We start from the raw sequence: 24482 nt of genomic DNA on the forward strand, positions 1-24482 counted from the left end.
TCTATTGCCACTGTATGGTCCTTGACACAGCACAGTTTGAAAAAAGACACTGCAGTTACCGGAGGGAAAAGATACCAAGTAATGAAGTGAAAGGATAGTCCTTGCTACCCATGTATATATGTCCTTGCGCTTTATCTGCAGTATTTCTGGAACAGCCAGGAACTTAGTTCTTTTATGTTCCTTGGAAATAAAATAGAAATGCATATAAACACACGGGAAACATTCCTGGAAAGAAAAAGAGCTGTTAATAGATGGGCTCTGAATTAAGTGACAAAGCCACGGTAGGAGAAAGGCCTGTGACAGTACAGCAGCACAGACCTTACTCTGTGCTAATTGCTTCTTGGGTAGGTTTGGCAGCCCAGGCTGAACTTGGAGCTGCTACCACTGAGCTACAAGCATCTTTCTAGTTCAGTGCTACAATGGCACTGACCTCAATGCACTGTTTGGGCAGGGCTGAATAATTACAGGAAGCATGTAATGTTCTGTATTCTATATATTCTATATTCCATATTCCATATTCTATATTCATAATTGCTTCTAACATCACTTTCTAAATGGTTAGGCACAGGCTGCCATCAGAAATCACCAGCACACTGGCATAGAGGGGTTCCTTATATGGGATGTGATACAGGAGGCGCTAATGATGCTGGGAAGCAAGAATTCCTCAGGCACACAGCATGTCTGTAGGCGCTGCCTGTGAACGCAGCTCTCCTTTTGTCCTGAGATGTTCAACAGTGATACACTCAAAAGCTCACTTTTCCACTGTATTGTTTTTATGGTCTTTAAAGGTCTGAATATGCCTTTCCATCTTTCCGGCAGTGCTTTTTCTTTATTGCTTGCATGAGCTGTTCCATTTCATTATCCGCTGGCATAGTAAATCTCGCTTGTTTTGACAGGGGCTGTTCTGCTACAATTACCTGCTGCCACTGTGGTACAAGCAGAGGTGCTGCCAGCTGGACAGAGCTGTAAAGCAATACGAGCAAATTCAAGTTTTTGAAAATACAGGAAGCAATTATCTTTTTCCATATTTAGAAGAGTGTTTGTATTGCAATGTGACATTGCTAGCCTGAGGTTGAGGGCAGATGAATCCCTGAAGCTTCTGAAACTTCAGGGTTTGAATGTTTGACACTCTCAACCCTTTTAAAGCCTCTTCATCTCATCTGGAAAATTCATAACATACAGGAACATGTGATGTTTAACCACAAAAAAACATGGGGATAAACCATACAAAACTTTTCAAGAGTTCCACATCACTGTTATAAGGGGGGACTAAAAGTTCAAACACACATTTGAATTCACAGAGTATCTGTGGTGCCTGATATGCTGAGCACCTCTTCGTCTCAGTAGGAATCAGGAAGAGAAATGAGGACTTAGTCACACTACAGGTTCAAGTCCAAACACACAGAGAAGAAAGGGAAAGAATGCAGGAGGTGACAGTAGCCTGCCACACCACTAACAGGTGGACAAGGAGCTCCCTCACATACTTGCACACCTGCTAGAGGGACACTCTGTGGCAGACGGTGGCTGCCAGAAGAAAGATTTAGGTCATATGGGACATCTGGCATCTCCCTAGAGATTTATTTGCACGCTGTAATTATGGAAAAAATTAAGATAGCCTCATTTTAAGAAATTAACAAGTACAGCGTAATATTTCAGAAAGCTATTTGGCTCATTTGGAAACCATCATAACCCTAAAACACACCACCATTATATGGAATTTCAGAGCTGTGTGGATGTGGCACTGAGGGACATGGGCAGTGGGCATGGTGGGGATAGGCTGGTGGTTGGACTAAATGGTCTTAGAGGTCTTTTCCAACCGTAATGATTCTGTGGTTTTGTGATTACACCAGACTTTGTAACCAGACACACAGCTTCTACAATGGATAAGTATGGACAGACAGCTGAGGCCACGCAGGAGAGACCACACTCCTACATGTGAGACAGTAGATTTGTAAAGGAAATTCAACTACAAAATGATAACTAGAGCTGACCAAAAAATTAATTTATTTGGCATAGTATTTTTTGACAAATTTATCTTGTTTTCATAAATTATCCTTATCCAGCTAAGCTCCTAAGGAGTAGGGAAGTTCTTCTTTTACTTCATTTGTAACTAGTGAGCCAGTAGGTCTAGAAATAACCACTAATGGCTGGAAAAAAAAAATAATAATCAAAGAAAACTGACCTTTTATTAACTTATTCCCTCCCAAAGGTTATTTGTGGATCGTAACTGCAACATCCTTTCTGCAGACACTACAGCACAAACAGAAACATTTTCCTTCTCCAAAGACATTTCTGCTTCATAGAAACCTAGGGAGATTCTTGTAATTTTCCAACTATTGAAGTTACAAAACACCTTGCTCTTGAAGATTATTATTAGATCCACCAGTTTTCTCTTCCATCTATACGCTCTTATCAGCCAAGCTGTTTTTGTATCCTCTCACAAACTTTCAAATTAAAATCCTACATGCTTTTCTGCTTCACAATTGGGTGCTTTGGGATGCCACTACCATTAGCTCATTTAAGAGCAAAACCATTATTCACATGAAGCAGAAATGCTTTGTCTTCAAACAGTAAACTCCACCTTATAAAACCAATTTCTATTACACTCAGTATTTAGTTTAAGCATTCAGTGCCACACAATGCAATTTCAGACACATTCAATTTAATGGAAGAAATTATTTCCAGAAAGAAAAAGTGAAATTTCCACAAGAAGTCCAGGGTAATCTTGTGTTAATTAAAATGTTTTCTATGGTTCTTTTGTAGTTGCATACATCACTAACTGCCCCTTGCATCACTGACAAGTGAATACGGGTAACTATTCTCAGGAGTAGTATATAATTGCCACTTTATGCAGTACAAATAATTGCTCAGGCAGAAAAAAAAGTGGTAAATCGTTCATTCTACAGACTTTAAACTACCACTTTTTTCAATATAGAGAGATGTCTCTTAGCTTCTCACTGGAACGTACGGAGCAATACTGAAATATAAGCATAAAGAGGCAACTTAATCCATATCTCCTAAATGGAACTGGAGTGCCTAATTGCCAGGATGCCTCTAGCAGTGTTCTAGAGACACTCCATATTTAGAAGATTCAATGATAACCTGTGCTACGTCTTTGAAAGGTACATGGGGTGCTCCAGCCCAAAGTTACCAGCCCACTTAGTGGAAAATATAATAATATTGGTGTCCTTATAGGGCAGCAAGATTGTGCACGGGCAGACCAAACCTTTCTGCTTCCCTAGTGCCTCACCGTAGTCAATAATTGGTCTAAAATATTTAGATGAATTTCCTGTCTAATACTTTCATGATGATAGTAATCTTCATAGAGCAGTCTACAATTTCCAAATGTATACATGTAATAACTGTCAACACTGCAGCAGCTGCTGCCCTTCCAGAGGGACTGATGCATGTGGTGGAGAGAAAGGTTTTTAGAAAGAAAGCTCAGTCCTTCTCCTTCCACACCTCTTTCCTGGAGATAAGAAGGTGTGCAACAAACAGGCCAGCATAGGTCTGCTGGTTCAGAGACTAAATTCAATCATCTGGTGGTAAGGATGAGAGATTAAATTAAGGACTCACATAGTTAATCCAATCACTATGCAAATGGGATCTGATCTGAATAAAGACTCCATTTATACAGTAAAAATCACAACCAAAATCTTAGGCACACCATTATTAAAACCTTTCCTTTCAGTGTATTCTGTGATCCAGAAATCCAAGTCCCCAAGCTTGAGTTCTGCCTGTGCATCTTTGGAGAATAAATATTTCTGATGGCTGATGAACCATGTCTGATTCCTAGCATGAGCAACATCCATAATTCTGAGTTCACAAAGGTCAGAGCAACACTAGACTGCAAAAGAGAGTAAAGTAATGGAAGCAACAACAAAAAACACACAAAATTGTAGCATTAGTAGCATACTCCAAAGATTAAAAAAAAATGGATCTTCTATTATAACAGAAGAGCTCTCATTAAAATTTTCCTTTCTGTTTCAAATACTTATTAGCTGGGATATAGGAAGTTGCACAAAAGTCTTTGTAAATCAAACAGTACTGCATTAATGAGACCTTATGATGCAGTGACATCATATTAGTAATAATAAAAATGATTATTGTTTTACTTTGGAAAATTTTATATCTCAGTGTAATTTGTAACTCTATAAGTAAATCCCTTTCCTAGAATGCAATCTGATTTCTAAAAGAAATTACCAATTATTTTAGAATTTGAATCAGTTGCTGCTGAAATATTTGCAGTTTTTAAGTACTATACACAGGATTTAATTTCAAATGAGTGTGTATCATAGGGAAATGCTGCCCTACAGACTGTTTTGTCTCTTTGGACTGCACTGTAAGATATGGTTCCCTGCACCCCCATCCAGGTAAAAGCATATAATCAAATCATTGTACCAGAAGGGGTCTAGGTTCCCATCCAAGTCAACATTGTCATCCCAAAATTAATATATAAAATATCCACGAGAGCGCACTCACATTGGTGTCTATAGATATGCATCTCCTTGCCCTAGTTTAACCTCTATCACTTGAGCTCCAGGTGATACACCTTCCACTCACATCGGAATTAACAGTCCACAAGATGGATATTGGTTTCTGTTTGATTATAACCTAACTCTTATTCCTGGGATGAAAATCTGTTATCTTTAAGTATTCTCTTTGATATTAGCCTTGGGAAGGGTAAGCACTCCAAGCTTGGATGAAGTCAGGCATGTGGGATTCTTTCCTCAGTGTTATACCTTTCTCATTGTTTCATCTCTGGTGTGATTTAGCCCTTGTATATTAGGTAGGTTAATGGTAAAAAAAAATAACTTGCAAGGCTTCCAATACTGTAAAGATACTGTAAATATTACTTGCACTTTCTTCACACTGCCCATCATTATTTCTTCATGTAGTAGCATACACATAAAACATCTCCAAATACACTAGACAAGGAAATTTGGAGATGATGTCACAACACATACATCACAAATACCCTGGTAAGCAAGGCTTGTAGCAATCTTCCTATAAAACAGCCAGACAGCATACATATATGAATATCTTTTTGACAGTATTTGGGCTGGAGGAAGAAAACAACATTTTTCTCATGCTTATCAAAAAGCAATTGGATTTTTAAGCACAAGGTTTCACCCACAAGGGTTTATTTGAGAGGTTTTATTCATTCAGCTATTGCCATTGATACAAACAATTTATTCTATGCATATTTCAGATTTTGTCTTTGCTCACTGTGAAATTAGATAGCCTAATATAAAATTTTAAATCGCATGTTTTTATTTCTATTTAAACAGGGTCTCCCAGTGAAGTAACCTGTAATGCAGTTATGAAAGGGAATTATTTCAAAAATGGCAGTTCTCTGTTGAATTGCTCTCTTTATAGGCTGAAACACCAAATATTAGCCTTTACTACTTTTTGCTTTCGCAAGTACTGCATACACCTTTGGGAGACTAAACTGGAGTGTCTTTATGAATCATTAGACTTCCAGAATTGCAAGAAAATATATTAAGTACATCCTAAATTCAAAATTCCTGCCGCTGATCATTCATAAGCTATGGGGAACACATTTCTAATTTACAGGATGTATTTGCTAGGCTGGCATCTGACAAAGCAATATCTTTGACATAAAAATGCAGAGGAGCCCTCTGGTCACAGATTTTACAGTCTTCTGTCAGTTCAGAGCTGCAGTGTTCTAGCAGTACTTTTGACCAGATGTTTCTTGAATATACACCAAGTTGATAGTGTCCATCAGTTTGGATCACAAGAGACAGGCTAACAGATTACTAACACACAAGTAGAATCTGCTAGTAGTGACTCCACCACCTTCCTGGGCATCCTGCTCCAGTGCCTTCTTACTTTTTCTGAGAAAAAATGTTTCCTAACAACCAACATGAACCACCCTTGGTACAACTTGTGGCCATTCCCTCTCATCCTATCTCTATTACATGGGAGAAGAGCCAAGTCTTACCTCATCACAAACTCCTTTCAGGTTGTAGAGGTAGTTACAGAGGGCGATAAGGTCTCCTCTGAGCCTCTTCTCCAGACTGAACAATCCCAGTACCCTCAGTGGAACCCCGTGAGACTTGTGCTCCAGGCCCTTCACTGCCCTTCTCTGGACATGCTCCAGGGTCTTGATGTCTTTCTTGTAGTGAGGGTCCCAAAACTGAATACAGCACTCAAAGTGTGGCCTCAACAGTGCTGAGTGCAGGGGGATGATCACCTCCCTGATCTTGCTAGCTGCACTATTTCTGATACAAGCCAGGATGTCTTTGGGTACCTGGGCACACTGCTGCCTCATGTACAGTTGGGTGCCAACCAACCCCCCCAGATCCTTTCACTCCATGCAGAACTGTAAACTGAATCTCCCAAATCCCTTTTGAATCATCTGGGTCCCTGGCAGGAAAATGTCTGAAGTCAGTATAGCCAAATAGAAAATTCTCCCTCCAGACTGAGAGATGATGCTGTGCTCCATAATGAACTTGATTTAGTCAGAGCAGGTAAGCATCATCCTCAAATCATCATAACGTAAAATACTTTGTGGTATCATCTTAGAACCTCTCTTGTGAGAGAAGAAAGGTCAGTTCTTCTCTCACAAGAGAAGAAACACTTCTCTCACAAGAGAGAAGAAACTGGACAGTTCTTCCTACACTCCAGATGATGGCCTAATCACCTTGGCCTGTGACCTCTTGTAGCATTTGTCTCTAGTACTGCTAAATAACTAGCTGAACTAAACTACAGCTATCCAAGATGAACTGCAGGTAGAAATGTAATTGCAGTCACCCTGCTGCCACCTTGAAAAAATGCATAAACTGTATGTTGGTGCCCATCCAGGCCTCCAGCCAGTGTCTCACTAACAATGCCTCTTAGAAACTACTCTCCTTTAATAGCCAAGTTAAGCCTGTATATATTACTCCTATAGATTTCACTTTGTGACTTTTTAATGACTTGCCTGTTAAAATCTATAGACTTTAAATGCAGCAAAGCCGTAGCTTACAAAAAAAATAAAATAAAATAAAATAAAGGAATCCCAAAAGCCCTACTATTGTTACATCGTAATGACTGAGTTAAAAAGAGTGATATTTCTTCAAAAAGATTTCTCAGAAGGAAATGAGAAAACTCTGGAAACTTGAACTGCCCATTAATTGTAAGTCCCAGTATTGGAAGCCAAGTGTATCAAGAGAGATACCCATATAGTTTCAGGCAGACTGCAAGGTAAACTGAACAGAGAAAGAAATGATAAGAAGTAGGTATTAGAAGAATATAAGAAATGAGTTAAAGGTCATAATGAGACATGCCCAATAAGATGTGAATATTGTATAGAAAGGATTTTAAAGTTCAAAGTTGTACCTTTGGTCAGGGCAGACACAAAGAGAGACAGACTCTGAGATCAAGAGAAAAGCATTTTATATTTCTAGACCTAAGTAAAGAATAAAGTTATACTATTTGGAACTGAAGAGAGAACAAAGAAAGTCAGGAATACTAAAAACCTGAAATTAAAGTCTGAAAGGCTGTAAGTACTGCCTTTAAAACATAGAACCAAGAAAGGGCTTGATATAAATACAAGACTTGTTTGCATAATGGAAGACCAAGCTCTCCAATCAGAACCCCTTCATATTGTCAACTCTCACTAACTTCCAATCAACTTCAGGCATTTAGAGCAAGAGCCATAACATGCAGTAGAGGATGAAGATGTTTCTAAATGAGGTATAACACTTGACAAGGTCTGGAATGACACTTTACGTCTCCAGAGATGCTGCGGAAAAACTGCCTGGGCTTTTGGCAGAGGTAGAGTGCACTTACCCAATGCAGCTCCATCATACAGAGTAGGAAATGGCTGTGCTTTCTCTTCTGCTTAGCATGTCTTGCTTTACATTTTTCAGGAAAAAAGAAAATCCTGGATATAAAAGTGAACTGAAGAATTAGAGCAAGCTACTTAAATGCAAGGTCTTAAAGTACAAGTTGATTTATGTTTTTAACTCAGTATTGTTTTTCATTATGAGAATAACATAAACACCAGCACGCAGCATGGTCCCTATAAACGGCTCTCCATGGATCAGTATGTGACCCTGTTATGCCAAAAACTAACCCTTAAACAGAGTTAACGACTCCTTTTAACAGGGTGTTTAAATGATGTGGGGGGAAGGTTTCTATAACAACCAGATTAGGAAAGCAGTGTTATTTATACCTGGTTACACTGAGCCAGAGGCAGCCACTTCTGCGTTGGCACAACCTGAGGTGCCGAAAGCTTGCACGTTACTAAGAGTACACAAGTCACCACATCAGTCCCCTTAGTCATGTACTTTACATGCCCAGCATCCCCAGCATGTGACTCTTTCTAAAGGGAGTGTGTGCCAAAAAAGATTTTCAAATTGAACCATACAATTGACTCCCTTTCATGGTTGGTACTGCTTAACCATTGCTTTCACTACAATTACATCACAAAAGTAAAAGTTGTTTACCAGGATACTTTTGTCCTTTACGCCACATTGGACTGAGACCACCAAAATATAAAATCAGCTGACAAGACACAGATCATAAGAGTGATAAAAAACATAAGAGTTTTCAGTTTGTAAACATTCACACTACTAGATAAATGGAATGGACAAACTCAGCAGCCTGAGAGGACTAGACCATGAGCTTTAAAGATCTCATGTGCTTTTGCTTGGGATGGGAAAGCTAGTCATTTAAGCAGATGTGAACACACAATCACAGAATTGCTGAGGTTGGAAGGGACCTCAAGAGATCACCGAGTCCAAACCCCTGCTGAAGCAGGTACCCTACAATAGGTCACACAGGTAGGTGTCCAGAAGGGTCTTGAATATCTTTACTGGGGCAGATTTATCCTGGTGTAAAAGACAGGCCATGTGCTCTTCAACATGCACAAAGGAGCTTCTTCATGCCTGTATGTTTTCTGTTTTCTACTGACTATGGCTGAGAATAACTATAAAAGTGTTCATCATAAACTGAAATATCAACATCTAAGGATAAGTATGTTGCCTAAACCAGTGATTATGTTCTACTTTATATGTACTCCCTGTGAAAAATAAAATTCCTGATTAAACAAAATGAAGCATCTGATTATCCAAATATGTTGGTGACACTATCTGTTGGTTTTTTCCTATTGTTTATACCGCCATGATCTTGATTCCTCTAATAAGCATCTTTGACTTCCAAATGGGTAGACCAGACAACACCATCTAATCTAGGATCATGTCAGCAGTTACTTACCATCCCAGATGCTACAGCTGAGGTAGACAAAATCCTCTTCACAAAGATGACATACCCATTCCCTTTCCTTATTTTAATGCCTTTTCTTAAAGTCCCTGAATTGCGTTCCTTTTTACTACACTCATCTTCAGTCCTGTTCTCATCATAGTACATTCTAACTGAAGGCACAAATATCACTTCTTCCATCTGGTTCTACTCCAGGCTTCAGGATTATTCTGTACTATTGCACCCATTGCTACCCATTACCCATTGTCTGCTTCAATAAACACACATATTTTGTCTTCTTTTTGTTTTACAAGAACATTCTAGGGTACACTTCTACAGTTATCTGTGTGCTACCTTTCTAGATACTCCTAGCTTCAAGTTTACAAAGAAAATTTTCCATGTCACTCTTTCAGTTGCTTCTGAATTCTTTTCTGCTATTCGCTCTTTTTCGTATAATAACCAGAGCTAAAATAAACGTAGCACAGATTTATTTAGCATATAAATTCATGCCTTCTTCCATGCCACTCCTAGATTTGCAATTAAGTATTCACTCAAAACTTCATTTTTATTGATTAACTTTGAGCTCTGACATCTGTATAACCAGTTCAGGCAATTCTTCCAAAACATGATACCCAGCACCATTTTCATCTGATGCTAGGTGACCTAGCTTGGTTGCCTCAGTAGAGCTCTTCAGACTCTTCCTGTGTTAAATACCTTAAACAATTTTGTCATATTTCAAATGTTCTCACCTTATTGCTTGTTCTTTTACAGACCCTGAATTATTTTAATCACTGAATACTGGTACTCAGCCTCAGGACCACCCCAAGTGCTCTCTGCCCAGTTAAAAACAGCCTCCTTCTGTGATATTTCCTTATCTGTCTCACTATGTTTCTGTAATAACTTTCTCTTCCTCCATGACAAATAGCTTTTTTCACAGGCTCCTACAGATAACTTCTTCAAAAATATTTTTTTTATTCATTTTTTTGTGGAAAATCTTGCATTTTCTATAATGGAAAAAAAATGTTGGTTTTTTTTTTTTTCCACCATAGTATGGCCACTTAGGTGTCTCATACCTATCCATAATTATTTAATCCAATTTACCTGGCAGTGAAGCAAAGCTCACAAGGGCTGTAATCTCAAGATTGTCCAGAGCACTTACAATCTGTTCAGCTGTCTAATACCTTTGCAGCGTCTCATTTCACATTTGCACCGTGCTTCCTTTGAATAAAAGACAGCCTAGTGATGCAAGCAGAAGACTTGGAGTCAGCACTGGATTCTTGCTCCGGCTCTTTCCACTACTGGCAGTGTAATCTTAAGTAAGTTTTCCAGTCTTACTGAATATCCCTCCTTCCTTAAATGCAGATTGTACTTAGGAATGTCACTGGAGTAGAATCAACAGTTCTCTGTCTGAGTGCAGATTTCTGGGTGTTTGTTAGGTGTCTCAGTCTGAGTATTAGAAGTTTGGGTACATAGATACAGAGCAGGCAGGATGCCCTCCTCCCCTCCAAGTTTCTGAATACCCCATCAGCTTTCCAATGTTTTCCTTTCTGGACTGGACAGAGAACACTCTGTGGGAACTGAGCAGAGACTGGTTCTGCAGGGATAGAATGTTGGGTTTCAGACTGTCTGCGTATAGGAGCAGACACATTTGGAAAAGCTACACATGAATTTTTATGAAGCTTGATTATTAACATTTTGTAAAATGCTTTGAGATCCTTGGAAGGAAAATTTTACCACCTGCTAAGTATTAGCCTTCTATAAATATTTCCAAGCAGAGTATAGTTGCCAAATGTTTTGGTTTGAGTTTAACCGTTCTATTGCTGGGCCAGGATAATTCAAATCTTCTTGATATACAAATATCTTATACTACCAGTTTCTTCTGATTTCTGTCTCAGTAGTGTCCACTGTTTCCTGCCCTAAACTGTCCTTTAAATGGTCCTTGTAAGTATAGGTATAAACACTTATTTTTTGTACTTTCTTTCTCAAAGCCAGAACTATACAGTTGTAATACTAACGCACTGGTATGCTGCAGATATTAGTTTCAAGGTCTTAACATTCATAATAGTTGCACTGAGTGACAAGGTCTAGGGCAGTCACAGGCATGGTTGTTGGTTGGACTAGATGATCTTACTGGTCTTTCCAACCTTAATGATAGATCTATGATCCTGTGATTCTATGATAACATAATTACAGAATCTGTATTTGTTCCTGGATTGTCATTTTAACACTATACTGTTTTTCAGTTTCATAAAATATTATATGGCACCCTAACTGCAGAAAATCAGAGACAAATTACATAACTTGAATTTTGAACTTGTTTACTCAGTCAGTAGTTTGTAACAAAGCTCAGAGCAATAATTCTATTGGGTAAATTATGGTTATAACTTTTTGATAGCTTCATTTAAAATATTAGTGGCTGGCATGAAAATTTGTGAAGCAATTTAGTCCCATTCAAATTGATGCAAGATCAATACATAAATAGAAATGAAAGACAGAGCTGTAGAAATGTAGAACTATTACTATATGAATACACATGTATTTAAGTTCATATTTAAATAAATACATTGCAAAGCCACTAGTCAATGCCAGTCGGTTGTCCTACAGTGTAGAATGGCTTTGATCTCCATGGTCCACATACATATTTCCTTATTTCAGTACAACTCTTGACTTTATCTCTGCCAAAAAAACATCTGAATAGCTGACAGCGAAGTTTTTCTCTTCTTTTCCACATGTTGGTACTTGAATCAGAAAATATTATTCTGATCTTGTTCTATATTTGCCTAGGACACAATTCTTCCTTCTCTCAATATGGTGTGTTAAGGAATGAATTTGTTTAAAATACTGAAAATTTGGTCATTCGTGCTAAATTCCTGGCAACAATCTGTCAAACTATGAAAATATAAAAACTATAAAGACTTTTCCATAAGTGCACTAAGTAGAAAGGGGTAAAAGATCCAACGAATTGTGTTAGGGAGCACTGCTATCTTCATGTTGCATGTCCAGTCCATCTGATCTGTAGTTCTGTTCCATAGGCTTGCCAATGTGAAATAAGAAGCAGCAGAAAATAAGTAACTATCCAGAGCAAGCTATGTGTTGAATTTGGTAGGACATTCCTTCCCTAGAGCCTTTCCTTGAGCCAAGTATGCTTGCAGAGAGTAGCATTTTGGTATCACCATACAGAAGGCTGATTCAGTTAAATAGATGAAACAAAAGTTTTGTCAGAAGTTTGAACATCTACGTAATCTTAGATATGAGATATCCCAACCTCACAAAACACATTAAAGTTGTGATCACTCAGTGTATAGCAAGATTGAACCCTGTGTGCCTAAGATTTTGTTGGAGCAAGGTGTTCTCTATACTATCTCTCCTGCTCAAAACGTTTGCCAAAATATTTTGCCTATCCATCAGTATAGGAATGACAAAGGGACTTAAAATTGACCTTCGGGTCAAAGAAAGATAAAGGAGAATATTAAATGTTTAGTCAAGAACTAAGTTTAATCAGTTCTTTTTATGAGATAAATTTAAAGGGTGACAGAGCACTGGAACAGGCTGCCCAGGGGGGTTGTGGAGTCTCCTTCTCTGGAGATATTCAAGACCCGCCTGGACACCTACCTGTGCGACGTGGTGTAGGGAACCTGCTTTGGCAGGGGGGTTGGACTCAATGATCTCTGGGGGTCCCTTCCAACCCCTACAATTCTGTGATTCTGTGATTCTGTAAAGAGTAATCTTCATGAGCAATATTCAGCTATATTTAGGGCTACTGTGTCATTCACGCAACACAAAAAATCAAACCATAATAGAGTGAAAGGTGAAATGAAAAATCAGAAAAAGGCATAATGCAGTATCTAAGAAACAGAGCAAATAATGTTACCGACTTTCTCTTATTTGAAGAGAGATGTTAAAAGAAAACAAAAAGCAAAAGTTCTTTTGAAAATCTTATGACTTTAAATGAAATTCTAGTAAAACAAGAGTATGCTGAGTAACAGCATAAATGTCTGCTGAGGCTAACAGCTCTGCTGAGACATTTTCACATTTAAGATGGAATTCCCTAGTGCTGAAATGAATTTTATTACAATTTAATGCAATGTTTTGCCTGTCCACAGAAAATTATTTCTGTAAACACTTTCAGAATTGGGGAAAATGTTTCAGAGAAGAGTAATCATTACAAGTGCAATCCACAGACTTCAAAGCATGAGATCTGAGAACATTTTCTACACCGTAGCTGCACTTAGCTGACAGTATCAGCTGTAGGGCTCTTCACTGTGTGGGACTGAAGCTTCCAGGAGCTCTGGAAAACGAGCAATAGCTGCTACAGAGAGCCAGGTTAAGCCATGGTGGTCAGTGAGAAATAATCAGGGAATGAACCAGTCTTCACTGAAAGTTCTTGTCTCTGTGTGCTTACAGAACAAAGCCCAGGACCAAAATGAAGTGAGCTAAGGATATAACCACACTGAAGATTGCAACAGATAGTACAAATATCTGAACCAAATTTAAATTGGCAAACTTCAAGCACAGTAAATCAACCCATGCGGAGCTTTGAGCCATCACGTGCAACTAGTTTAGCACACGTGCACACTCTTCGAAATTTGGTCATAGCTGCTTTAGTTTATGAGGTGCAAATTAAGGTATATAATCTTGCAACTGGGACATGCTGGATACTTAGGGACAAACAGTTATCCATGTTCATTCCATCAATCCTGGTAGAAGTTCGTGTATTCAGTTGAAATTATCTGGGCGGCTTCAGCAGCTGTAATGATAAGTCTTCATTAATCCACCTCATTTTCCATAATAGGTTAGGAAACGATGAGGGAGGTTGGTGTTATCATTAGTACATCCAGTCTGGCAGACAAGAAAAGGTATAAAGATTCCTTGGAGAGATTAATGTTGTAGGCAAATTTGTGCCTGGCCTAGCTGCCAGAACCAGCTAAGACTGCCTCCCTAGAAAAGAAAGGACACAACAAAGTGTTTGAGAAACTGGTGTCAACCCTATTGACAACACTTTTGAGTCAAAGAGGCCTATGAAAGTAATCACAAAACTTGAGCTGTCTGCCCCTGACTGAAGAAGGGCAGTGGCAGGACTGCACTGCAAAGGGGCAGGCTACAGCTGCACAGCCACCAGCAAAAAATGCTAATGTGCTTTGAAAGAGAGCACATGGAGGCAATGGACACAAGGAGATGGAAAGTTTTAAATGAAACTTACTTGTCAGCTACAGGGATCTGGGAAAGAGTACCTTAGTGTAAAGGGGGACACTAGATAGTCAGTGGTCTCTCAACCCTTGATATGCACTTATATTCTCATTTTCCTGAGACAGAGTTGCTCAAAAACATAACAGCTTAGAAAGATTACATCCCAAGCTTGGGATGATACAGTGGGCCTGGTATACCTAATCTAGCAGTAGCTGATATTTTTCTAACAGAAAACAAGAGTGCCTGCTCTATTAAGGACTCTTATCCAAGTCATGGCAACCAACAGATATGCTGCAAAACAGACAAAGGCAGGGAAATTAAAAGGAAAACAATCTAGAGTCCTGGGATCTATCACCATTTTGTAAAACCAAGCAAACAAACAACTGTGAAGAATATCTACAATGAAAAGAAATGACTGCAAAAAGCAATACTGTCACAAGAATTATGGTGTGGTTAGATGAAGCTGACGCACCAGGTGGACTTATGAGAGGACTAAGTGACACTTTCTCTAAAGGAGAACTACCAATGTAACCTGTCTGAGAAATGTGACAGACAACAGCTGCAGCAGGTTGAGATGGATCCGGTTTCAGGATAAGGTACAGCTAGATCTAACAGACCTGCTGCTACCTGACAGTGAGGATATTGATACTCTCAGAGAGATTTCCAATTCCACAAATCAATGCAGAGCACCTTGGAGGCTAATTGAACATGCATTTGTTCATTAAATTATATTAAGTTAGTATCTGAAGTTCCCTATTATATTAATGTTCAATTTCAGAATGCAGAGGGAAGTTGCAGAGAAACTAGCTGAACTTTTCAGAAGGGAAACCTAAGAACTATCCTGGAGCTACCCACTGCCTCCCCAGTGCGCCAGAGTGCACGTAATACCTCCTGTCCCAAGCACAGCTGACCGTCCAATCTTGGCACCAGGGGTGTCGAACAGCCATTTCCAACAGAGGCGTTTACTTGGCTGGGAAAGCATTGGCTGTAGCTACAGCAGAGGCAACACTGTTTCCCTGTATGTATTCCTTTGCTGGTGCGTGCACCCCTCACATTTTTGAGCTGTTATTCTTCTGCCTGAAGACAAGTACTCTGTGCCACATCTGCTCTGTGATTATCTTCACACCTCCGAGCAAAGGCACAAAAGAACAAATAACACAACCACCACCGTACCTAGGAATATGAGTCAGAGCTTTTCCACTCATATAATGATTTACCCATTGTTCTGTCATTTACTGTAAATAAGTACTGCAGAGCTAATTATTAGATATCAGTGCTTAGGTAGAATTTCTTTTTAATAGCATGTCCTTTCTTTGAAAGCAAGAAAATACGCTTAATATTTTTGCTTTTATTTGAAAGAACCAGTTGTTATGACTGAACTCAAGGCTCCTGCCTAAGAACTGCCTTTTATCCAAGGCTAGAATGCCTTAGCACAAGGATGCCCAAGGCCTGTGGGTCTGGAGCACATAATGAACAGCATGATATTTGTAAAGAGAACCTAAACAGCAAGGGAGACAAATAGTGACAGCACGGTAAGGACATCAGTGTGTTTTCCTTTTCTGTGCTGGCCCTGAAGATGCTTCCCTGTCTCTGAGCCAGCACAGACATGGATGTCAGCAACAGTGATAGCCTTAATTAGCCTAGAAAAAAAATCACTCTTAGTGGGTAATTCAGACTCTGAGTGACAGGCAACACAGATAGTGTTCATGAGGCTGGGAAAGACAAGAGATGTTAACATATATACCTCTTTATCCATCATCAGAGCTTATTTTCCTTAAGTTCCTTCTGAAGAGGCAAATACACCCATCTAAAGTCCATCTCTATAGTGATCAAAGAATAAATTATAAAGTTGGGGGGAAAGGGGGGGGGAAGCATGACCCTTGGCTCTTTCTCTCACAGAAAACACAATGACTCCTAAAGCTTTGTGCTTATTAATTTACAGTAAAAATATAAAACCCAGAATTTAGATATCCTAGACACTGCTGTTCCAGGTGTGCTAAAGACACCACCAACATCAGACAGAACTTCTGATTAGAAGTCATCATATGTAAAATACATAATAAGTAGGAGTAGGTATTCATTGTGACAGCAGTTCTTTAGAAAGCATTTACACATTTCTATGATCCTTGTTTTTTCTCTGCTTCTATGACAACACGTGGATGTTACACTGGTGAAGAAGCAGAGATGTGTTTGATGTTGCTGTACATCTGAAGCTCAGGGCAAAGAAGTCCTTTCTCCAGATGAGCACCAATAGCCATAAAAACCAAGGATGGTCATATCGGACTCATGTATAAACATGGATAAACAATGAGCAAAGCATCACCAAGGACAACATTTTACTATAAAATAATAGCAATTAGTTCACTTGTGTGGCAGGCTCCTAACATCAGGATCATTGTTCCACTTCTTCCCACCTTCTGTTACATCCTCTATTAACAATTCAATAGTTGGATCAAACAGAAGAGCAGCTCTAATAATAATTTCACACACAGCACACGAATACTTTTTGACACAGAAAAAGCATTTTATCTTTGTGAAAGTACTTTCTCCTCCCAAACAGAAAGGCCCCAAGCTACACATAAAAATCTCTGATGATATTTAAACCACATGTAGCAGATCATCAAGGGAGTATGGCTCAAATTTCTCTAAAATAAGGGAGCTCTTGGGCCTGTAATGAAAGAGGTCAAAGAGATGCCATGTGCTGGGTTTAGAGAGGTATTACAGCGCATGCCTTATTATAGTTTCTCTGCTTTTGCTAAGCTTCACTTTCCCCATGAACTTTTAGCCACAGCCTAGAGGTTCTTGGTTCACAGCACAACACTATTGCAGTAGGTCCTTTCCCATGTGAGAATGCTCAGCTTCAGTTTGCTTAACAGGCTGCCGGAATTGTGCTGACAGTTTCCTCCACAGGGAAATAAGGATACTTCTCCACCAGATTTGCAAGAAACTTTCTGAATTGTAACTTCATCGAACCAAAACAGGAAGTCATCACTAATTCCTTTCATTACAGGTGGTTTTGTTCTTGAAGGATAAAAGAGCCTGTGTGTTTGTGAGTGAGTAATCACGCAGTGTTGGAACATATCTGCAAGAGAAAGCATAGGAAAAAGAGAAGCATGTGGGAATTAGCTAAGTGACCAAGCAGAGCAGTGATTGCTCTCTTCTGAGTAGCTGTATCCCACATGAAAAGAATGCAGGCAAGGAAAACCAGAGGAAAAGGGGGAAAAAGCTGGAAGATGAGGAAGATGGAACACTTGGCAAATAACTATTTACAGAATTAGCGTTCTTTTCTAAAGTATAAAATGTGGTAAGCTTGGCTTACCCTGAGGCTATAGGATAAGCAGTAAAGCTCTAACAATGTCTTAGAAGTCTTCAACTGTAAGACTTGTCAGCTACTGGATTGCATTCCTGCACATTAATAGAAATAGTGATTTGGGGAATGCAGTGAGAAAAAACCAGGCATCTCAAATCTAATAAATAGGGTTTGGAAAAGAAGGTGCTGGCAGAATGAGGACAAAATAAAGGACAAATTTGGGAATGAAAAATGAAATACAGAGAAGAAACCAAAAGGTTGTGGATATAAGAAATGTCCTAATGGGTTCATCCAGCTGTATTTACCTGGCAAGGGACAGACTAATATCAGTAACAAAGCCTTTCTTACCAGGTAAGACTTCTTGTTCATATTCTAGGTATGCTGATTTGCATTTCCCCAAATGTTGAGAAGTTGACTGCAGAATTTGCAATGAATGACTGTATTTACACTTTTACAAAACAGGGCAAACAGGGAAGTGGTAGCAGGAGATGCAGTTTAGGAAGCACATGAAAGCCTGATCACTATTTGCAGTCATTTCCCTTTCCACAGCCTCAGCACCTGTTTTGTGCTTTTTGGAGGCTGGAGAGGCTTGGACAGCTCAAACCTGCACTCTGGGTGCACCAGAGTTTCATGTGGTGGCAAAATTACACATCCTGCCTTGTTTTCTTGCTTGTCCTGATGCTGTCTAGTATTTTAGCAGCTTTTATCAGCTGTCACTGCACCCTGAAGCAATGGCTTCAGAGAACTGTCAGGGTAACTCTGAGGGCTCTTCCTGGAGCTGTAACTGCCAGTTCCAAATTCAGCATCAGGCAGGGATGTCATACATTAGGATCTCCTTTAGATGCAGTATTCCTTTCTTCTTTCCTACACCAAGGATCCTCTGGGCATTCTCTCTCCTTCATGAGGCCCTTCTGGAGTTCTATGAGGGTGACATGCCAAGCCAAAAGGGCTTAATGCATTGTACACAGTGTTGCAGGAGGGCGAGAAATGCAAGAGAGAAGAAAAGATTGTAGGAAAATATTAGGTTGTATTATTTATTTTTATATTAGTATGTAGCATTCTGAGATTGTCTGTATGACGTGATTTGAGCTTATTATCTGTGTATAGGTGCACAAATAGCGTATAGCCTCAAGTTCCTGTTTGTGATAATAATGCAAAGATAGACGGCATTTTGACTTGCTTTTATTATTTGTTTTTATCCCCTGTATATCCTGTAAGAACTTTTTAATTTGAAAAATTTGCCATAAAAGGATCAGGAGGAGATTTCCTTCACAATTCATATTACTTAATCCACACCTGCCAATATGTAAAAGCTGCAACACTGGGAAAAAAAATAAGCATGCGTCCTTAAGCTCTCCACTAATCCAATCAAGATTGTTCACAGGTACATGGTATACAATGAATGGAAATATAAAATGGCAAGGAACGGCTGAAAAAGAGATGCTCTTAAAGAAGGCTTTATGTCATTTTAAAGTTTTTCCCTCTCTTTTGATGTTGCCAGTTGCTCTTAATGCAACAGTTTCACCACTAGAAATTGATTTTGAAGGGTAACTGTGAGCATCTAGAGACTTTGTAGCTTTAGTTAATGTACTATTGTCAGTAGTGATACTGTCACTTTTAGTCAATCATTACTATAGTCTACATAAAGAACATGACTTCTTCCCTTACCATTCCTTGACCAAGTCCTGCCCAATTGCTTGACCTGGCATTCTCTCCCAACTGGGTCAGTATGAGCTCAGTAAAGTTGCAATGTTCATCATGTTTGATGAGCCAAAGAAAAAGAATGCCTCATTCTAAAAAAAACAAGTCAGTTCATAGCTGGTTGACTGAGGAAATCATGTTTATGCTCTGCCGTGTTCACATTCAAGCACATTCAAGCACACACATTTGTATCTCTTCCAAGAACTTTTGAACCTGGGGGCCAACTTCAATGGAACTAGATATGGGCAAGGTACAGAGATAAGCTTCTTGAAGATCGGGGACTGCAGAAAAGAGAGATCTGATGACATCTTTAGTGCAGAAGAAAAGCAGTGAAAGTCTACTTCTCATTAAACAGTGAAGGGTTCACACTGCAGAGGAACTTTAAAAGAGAAATGCAGTCAGAGATTGATCTTCCTAGACAAACAAAATTCACCTGCTTCCATGTGAAACCCACCCTTTTTCATTCAGGCATGCAGCTACTGTTCTGTGTGCTACACCTGAGTTCTGCAACTGCAGAGTGCTCTGGCACATGAGAGATTTCTAAGCTGACGTAATCAGACCAACTATAATCCTTATAAATGAATCATTCCAGGTCACAAGCGTAAATATTTCTGTTTGCATTTTTGATATTATTTTGTTACGAGATCTTGGACGTGCCAATTTCCAAATTCAACCTGTAACTTTTAAATTAAATCCAGAATCTATCAAGGAGATGTACTGAGCATATGGGTGAAAATTAATAATGCCTGCCTGTGAAAGGAAAGACTACTTCCAGACTTGTGGATGAAATTCATCCTCACAAACATATCTGCATATATATTGCTTGATGGTCATGCTGTTGGGTATTGGCTGCTGACAAACTTGGCAAACTAATGCTCATATTTTTTCAAGCTCATTCAATCTGAACATGAGATTAGTCACAGCATAGTTCTCTAAGAGTTTTAGCAATTTCTGACTTTGGGGTATACTCGCTGCTTCTGCTTGTTCTGTGTACAACTTTTGATAACGCAGAACTGCATATAGATCCTAGTTCAGACAAATTGTTCTTGTGCAACAGAAATGGATGGCAATATCCACTCTTCCTCGCACTGAATGCGGACAACTGATACATCTGTAAGCCCACAGGAAGGAAGGGAGGGAAAGGAGGGAAGGCAGGGAAAGCAGGGAGGGAGGGAAGGAAGGGAGGGAGGGAGGGAGGGAGGGAGGGAGAGAGGGATGTTAAGCCCATAAGATAAAAATAGAAACTACTATATTCCATCCTGGAAGGTAAGAGGACACTGTAAGCAGGCTTGATGCTAGAGAATGAAGCACTTCTCCTAAAGAAAGTTGATTGATTGTTCGTTGGCTTCCAAGAAATTGCCTTCTCCTGATGGCAGCTTCAACTTGCCCTGTTCTCCCCGTTCACTGAGACTGATTGTTAGCAGAAAAATTGTTTACATGCAGGTCCCCCCCCAAAAGAAACACAGCCAACTGCCTTCTGAATTTCTCAAAGTGTTTGTTTGATAAGAATATTTCAGTGCAAAGCTCTCCATGTATTATGCTTTGTATTCCTTGGTTGTGGTTTCATTTGTCACATCCATGTTTGATGCCCAGCACTTGGCATTCAAAGGGAGGTGAGACACCTGTGAAGCGATACTGCTAGAGCAGGAAAAGCATTTGCCTCAGTGATTGAATGGATCTGGTACGGACGTTTTACTTCTTTGTGTGTTTTTATATCAGATTTTCCTGTTGACTTCTAATGATGAATCTGTGTATTATCAGATGACAATTCATAGGTGAATGGAAACACCATCTTCACATTTGGAAACATTACTGAAAGGCCTGAGCGGTACTCAGCCTGCTCATCTCACAAAAGGAAAAAAATGGCTGCTTATGTTACCATATGTGAAATTTACAGAATTCCAGAACCATAGAATATCCTGTGCTGGAAAGAAACCATAAGGATCATCAAATCCAACTCCAAACTCCACACAGGACCAGCCAAAATTCAAGGGTCTTCCTTCAGACCCTATGTCTGAGTGCACTGTCCAGATGCTCTCTGAACTCCGGCACTTGGGGCCGTGCCCACAGCCCTGTGCATCCCGTTCCATGCCCACCGCCCTGTGGTGCAGCCCCTTTCCCTGACCCCCAGCTGCCCCTCCCCTGGCACAGCTCCATGCCGTTCCCTCGGGCCCTGTCGCTGTCACACAGAGCAGAGCTCAGCGCTGCCCCTCCGCTCCCTGTGAGGAGCTGCAGCCGCCATCAGGCCTCCATCAGCTCCTCTGCTCTGCGCTGAGCACACCGAGGGAACAGACAGTCTAACCGTGTTGGCTTTTTATCAGCATTCCAAACTGATGCTGTTTTAACGTTTTTAAAGGTTTGTATGGCACAGAGCGTAACCTCATAGGAACATCTCTCACCTTACACCTTACCACCATGCAGATTATAGGTTTAATTATTTTTGACAATTCTGCTTTGATAGTCTCTTTTTCTTCTTTTTTTCTTTTCCCCTGTGTGCAAGGAACAACCGTGCCGCTTACCTTTGTGTAAATGAGTTTTAAGAAGCTGCATGTGTGCGAAACTAGTACAGCAGAAATGAGGGCTGCTCCGAAAGTAATGCCTCCTACTTGATTATGTTGGCCCAAAACATCAGAAGCAGATGTTGGTGGTATGGCAGAAGATGTCAAACCTTCCCACTGAAATTCTGCTCCGTTTTGTAGCCATATGACAGATGGCAGCAGAGGGGCACTGTGACACAGTGGCATCTGATGTGGAAGCGCATACAAAGGTGTGTCACTGAATTCTTCCAGGCTGAAAAAAAATGGCACCCACTGACATTCATTGATGCTGAATGTTGATGGAGACCAAGCAGTGGATGTGAGCACAGTGGGGCGGTGGGTGGTGCCTTTCAGCAGTGGTGACAGTGGCAGTGGGTCACCTCTGCTGGTGTGGATTGTTAGGAGCATGACATGCAGGCTCATGTTCATGGCTGTAGAAAATGCATAGCTAGTGGTGCTGAGCATTGAAAAAACAGTGTTTCATAGCTGAGAATTTACTCTAGTAACAAGTAGTGCCATTGTGCTCCTTCTATCTGTAGTGGTTTCCATGCAGACAAATAGGAGACACGACCTTTGCAGAAACCTACACGCTTTGGAAACTGCAACAGCTCCCAACTAATTCAGGCACAGAATCACAGAATCGTAGGGGTTGGAAGGAACCTCTAGAGATCATCGAGTCCAACCCCGCTGCCAAAGCAGGCTCCCTACACCTGAACACAACGCTCTTCTGCAAGGCTTCTAACTCAGAGCTCAGGAAAACAGAATCACAGAATGACCCGGGTTGGAAGGGACCTCATGTAGTTCCAACCCCCAAACAGCCCCAAACGCCAACAGCCCCTCAAAGCTAGGACAAAATCCGCTCTACCCGTCCCCGGACAAAGGCGCAGAGCTCGGGCAGAGGAGCTGTTAGGGCAGGCAGGGCTGCAGGGTGCAGCCGACTGAGGAGCACCCCTCCCCACACCTACAGCCGGCTCAACCCTCCCCACCGCGCTCACTGACAGCCGCCCCGCGGAGCCCCCTCCCGGCGCCATGACGTCATGGCAGTGCGCGCCTGCGCACGCCGCGCCGACCGACCCCTGTGCGTGCCTTTGCGTGACGGCGGCGGGGAGCGCGCGCGCGCCCCCGCCCTCTCTCCGTCCCTCCGTCCCTCCTTCCCTCCCTCCCTCCCCGCGCTGCCAGCGCCTATCGCGGCCGCCGCCGCCTCTTCTCCTCGCGGCTGGGAGCGGAACCGACGGCCGCCTCCCCGCCCCTCCCCCTCCTACTATTATCCTCCCGCACGGTGCGCGCTCCCGTAGCCACCCTCCCCCCCCCTCCATCTCCTCCCCGGTGCCTCGGGAGCGCGCCCGCTCGGCGAGGGAGGGATCGAGCCGGCGCTGCCGCCCGCCACCGCCGCCTATCCCCTCCATGGAGCTCGCGCCGCCCCGCTGAGCCACAGCCGCCCGCCCGCCGCTGCCGCCGGGGAGTAACCGGGGGAGGGAGGAGGGTGGGGGGAGGAAGAGGAGGAAGGTGGGGTCGCGGGGTGCGTGACACGCGCGGCGGCCCGAGGAGCTGAGAGCCCCTGCGGCCGAAGGTTGCGGCTGTTGGCGCTGAGCGGCGGGGGAGCGCGCCGCGCGGCGGGGAGCGTGTGCCCGCGGCCCCCCCCGCTTCCTTCTCCTCCTCCTCCTCCTCCTCCTCCTCCTCCCCCCGCACCCGGGGCCGCCGCCTGACGGGCGGACCATGGCCGACGACGACGTGCTGTTCGAGGACGTGTACGAGCTGTGCGAGGTGATCGGCAAGTGAGTCCCGCGGGGAGGGGGAGGGGGGGGAGAAAGAAAGAAAAAGGAGAGGGGATGGGGGAGAGCGGAGCCCCCCCCCCCCACACACACACACACCCAGCGCGGGGATGGCGTGCCCGGCACCCACCTGAGTCGCGGTGCGGGCAGCCCCGGCGCTGCCCACCGCCCTGAGGTTGGGGGGAAGGGGGGTGGGGGGAAAGGAAGGCGCCCCGGTGCTTCCTCAGCCACCATGATCCCCGCCCGGCCGGCCGCCGCGCAGCCTGGCGCTGCCCAGCCCTCCCGTTCTCCTCCCCATCCCCGGCACACCCATCGGTGGTTGCCTGCTTGAAGAAGGATCGCTGTGGATCCACCTATCGCTCGGGTGGCCGCGCCAGGTGTCGGCTCTCCCCGCGCCTTGGCGCACAATGAGCGGCGTGCTGCCGGCGGTGCCCCTGGCACCCCGTGCTCGCGCGGATCTGCCTTCGCTCCGCTCCCCGGCGGCGTGTGAGGCAGGGGGAGAACTTGGCCTCTCCTGTCTCCTTATGCAACTGTTAATGCGTGTTCGTGTCAAACCTCGGAGGTCGCCGGCGTTTTCTGGCTGCCCGTTTTGGGCCACGCTCCTGTGGGCTGCGTGGAGATGACAGCTCCGTGCGTTACCACACCAAGAAAACGCAGAGCATCCCCCAAATCAGATGGCACCGAACGGGAGCCCAACTCTCTGTATTTTCGTGACCAGCCAGTTTCTAAATCCTATTTTTGTTTTATTTCGTTGCGTTCCACACG

At 42.1% G+C, this 24482-nt stretch overlaps 1 protein-coding gene and 1 long non-coding RNA gene across 10 annotated transcripts in view; one reads left to right on the forward strand and one right to left on the reverse strand.

Annotated features, from left to right (window-relative positions):
- The window catches only part of LOC107324726, a 45382-nt gene extending 21386 nt beyond the window's left edge, over positions 1–23996 (reverse strand). The window contains exon 1 of the long non-coding RNA XR_001559545.2: positions 23848–23996. This is a non-coding gene — a long non-coding RNA (uncharacterized LOC107324726). The remainder of the gene's footprint in view (positions 1–23847) is intronic.
- CASK (calcium/calmodulin dependent serine protein kinase) overlaps positions 23127–24482 on the forward strand; it is a 182348-nt gene continuing 180992 nt past the window's right edge. For 4 of the 9 annotated variants that reach the window (XM_015884890.1, XM_015884915.1, XM_015884932.1 and 1 more), the window contains exon 1: positions 23128–23720. In XM_015884890.1, the coding sequence (XP_015740376.1) occupies positions 23662–23720 (59 nt within the window). In that variant the 5' untranslated portion in view covers positions 23128–23661. Of the gene's footprint in view, positions 23721–24482 lie in introns of all 9 variants that reach the window. The other 5 variants (XM_015884924.1, XM_015884950.1, XM_015884907.2 and 2 more) reach the window with 3 other exon arrangements.

This window comes from Coturnix japonica, chromosome 1 (assembly GCF_001577835.2).
Source record: "Coturnix japonica isolate 7356 chromosome 1, Coturnix japonica 2.1, whole genome shotgun sequence".
Classification (NCBI taxonomy): Eukaryota; Metazoa; Chordata; class Aves; order Galliformes; family Phasianidae; genus Coturnix; species Coturnix japonica.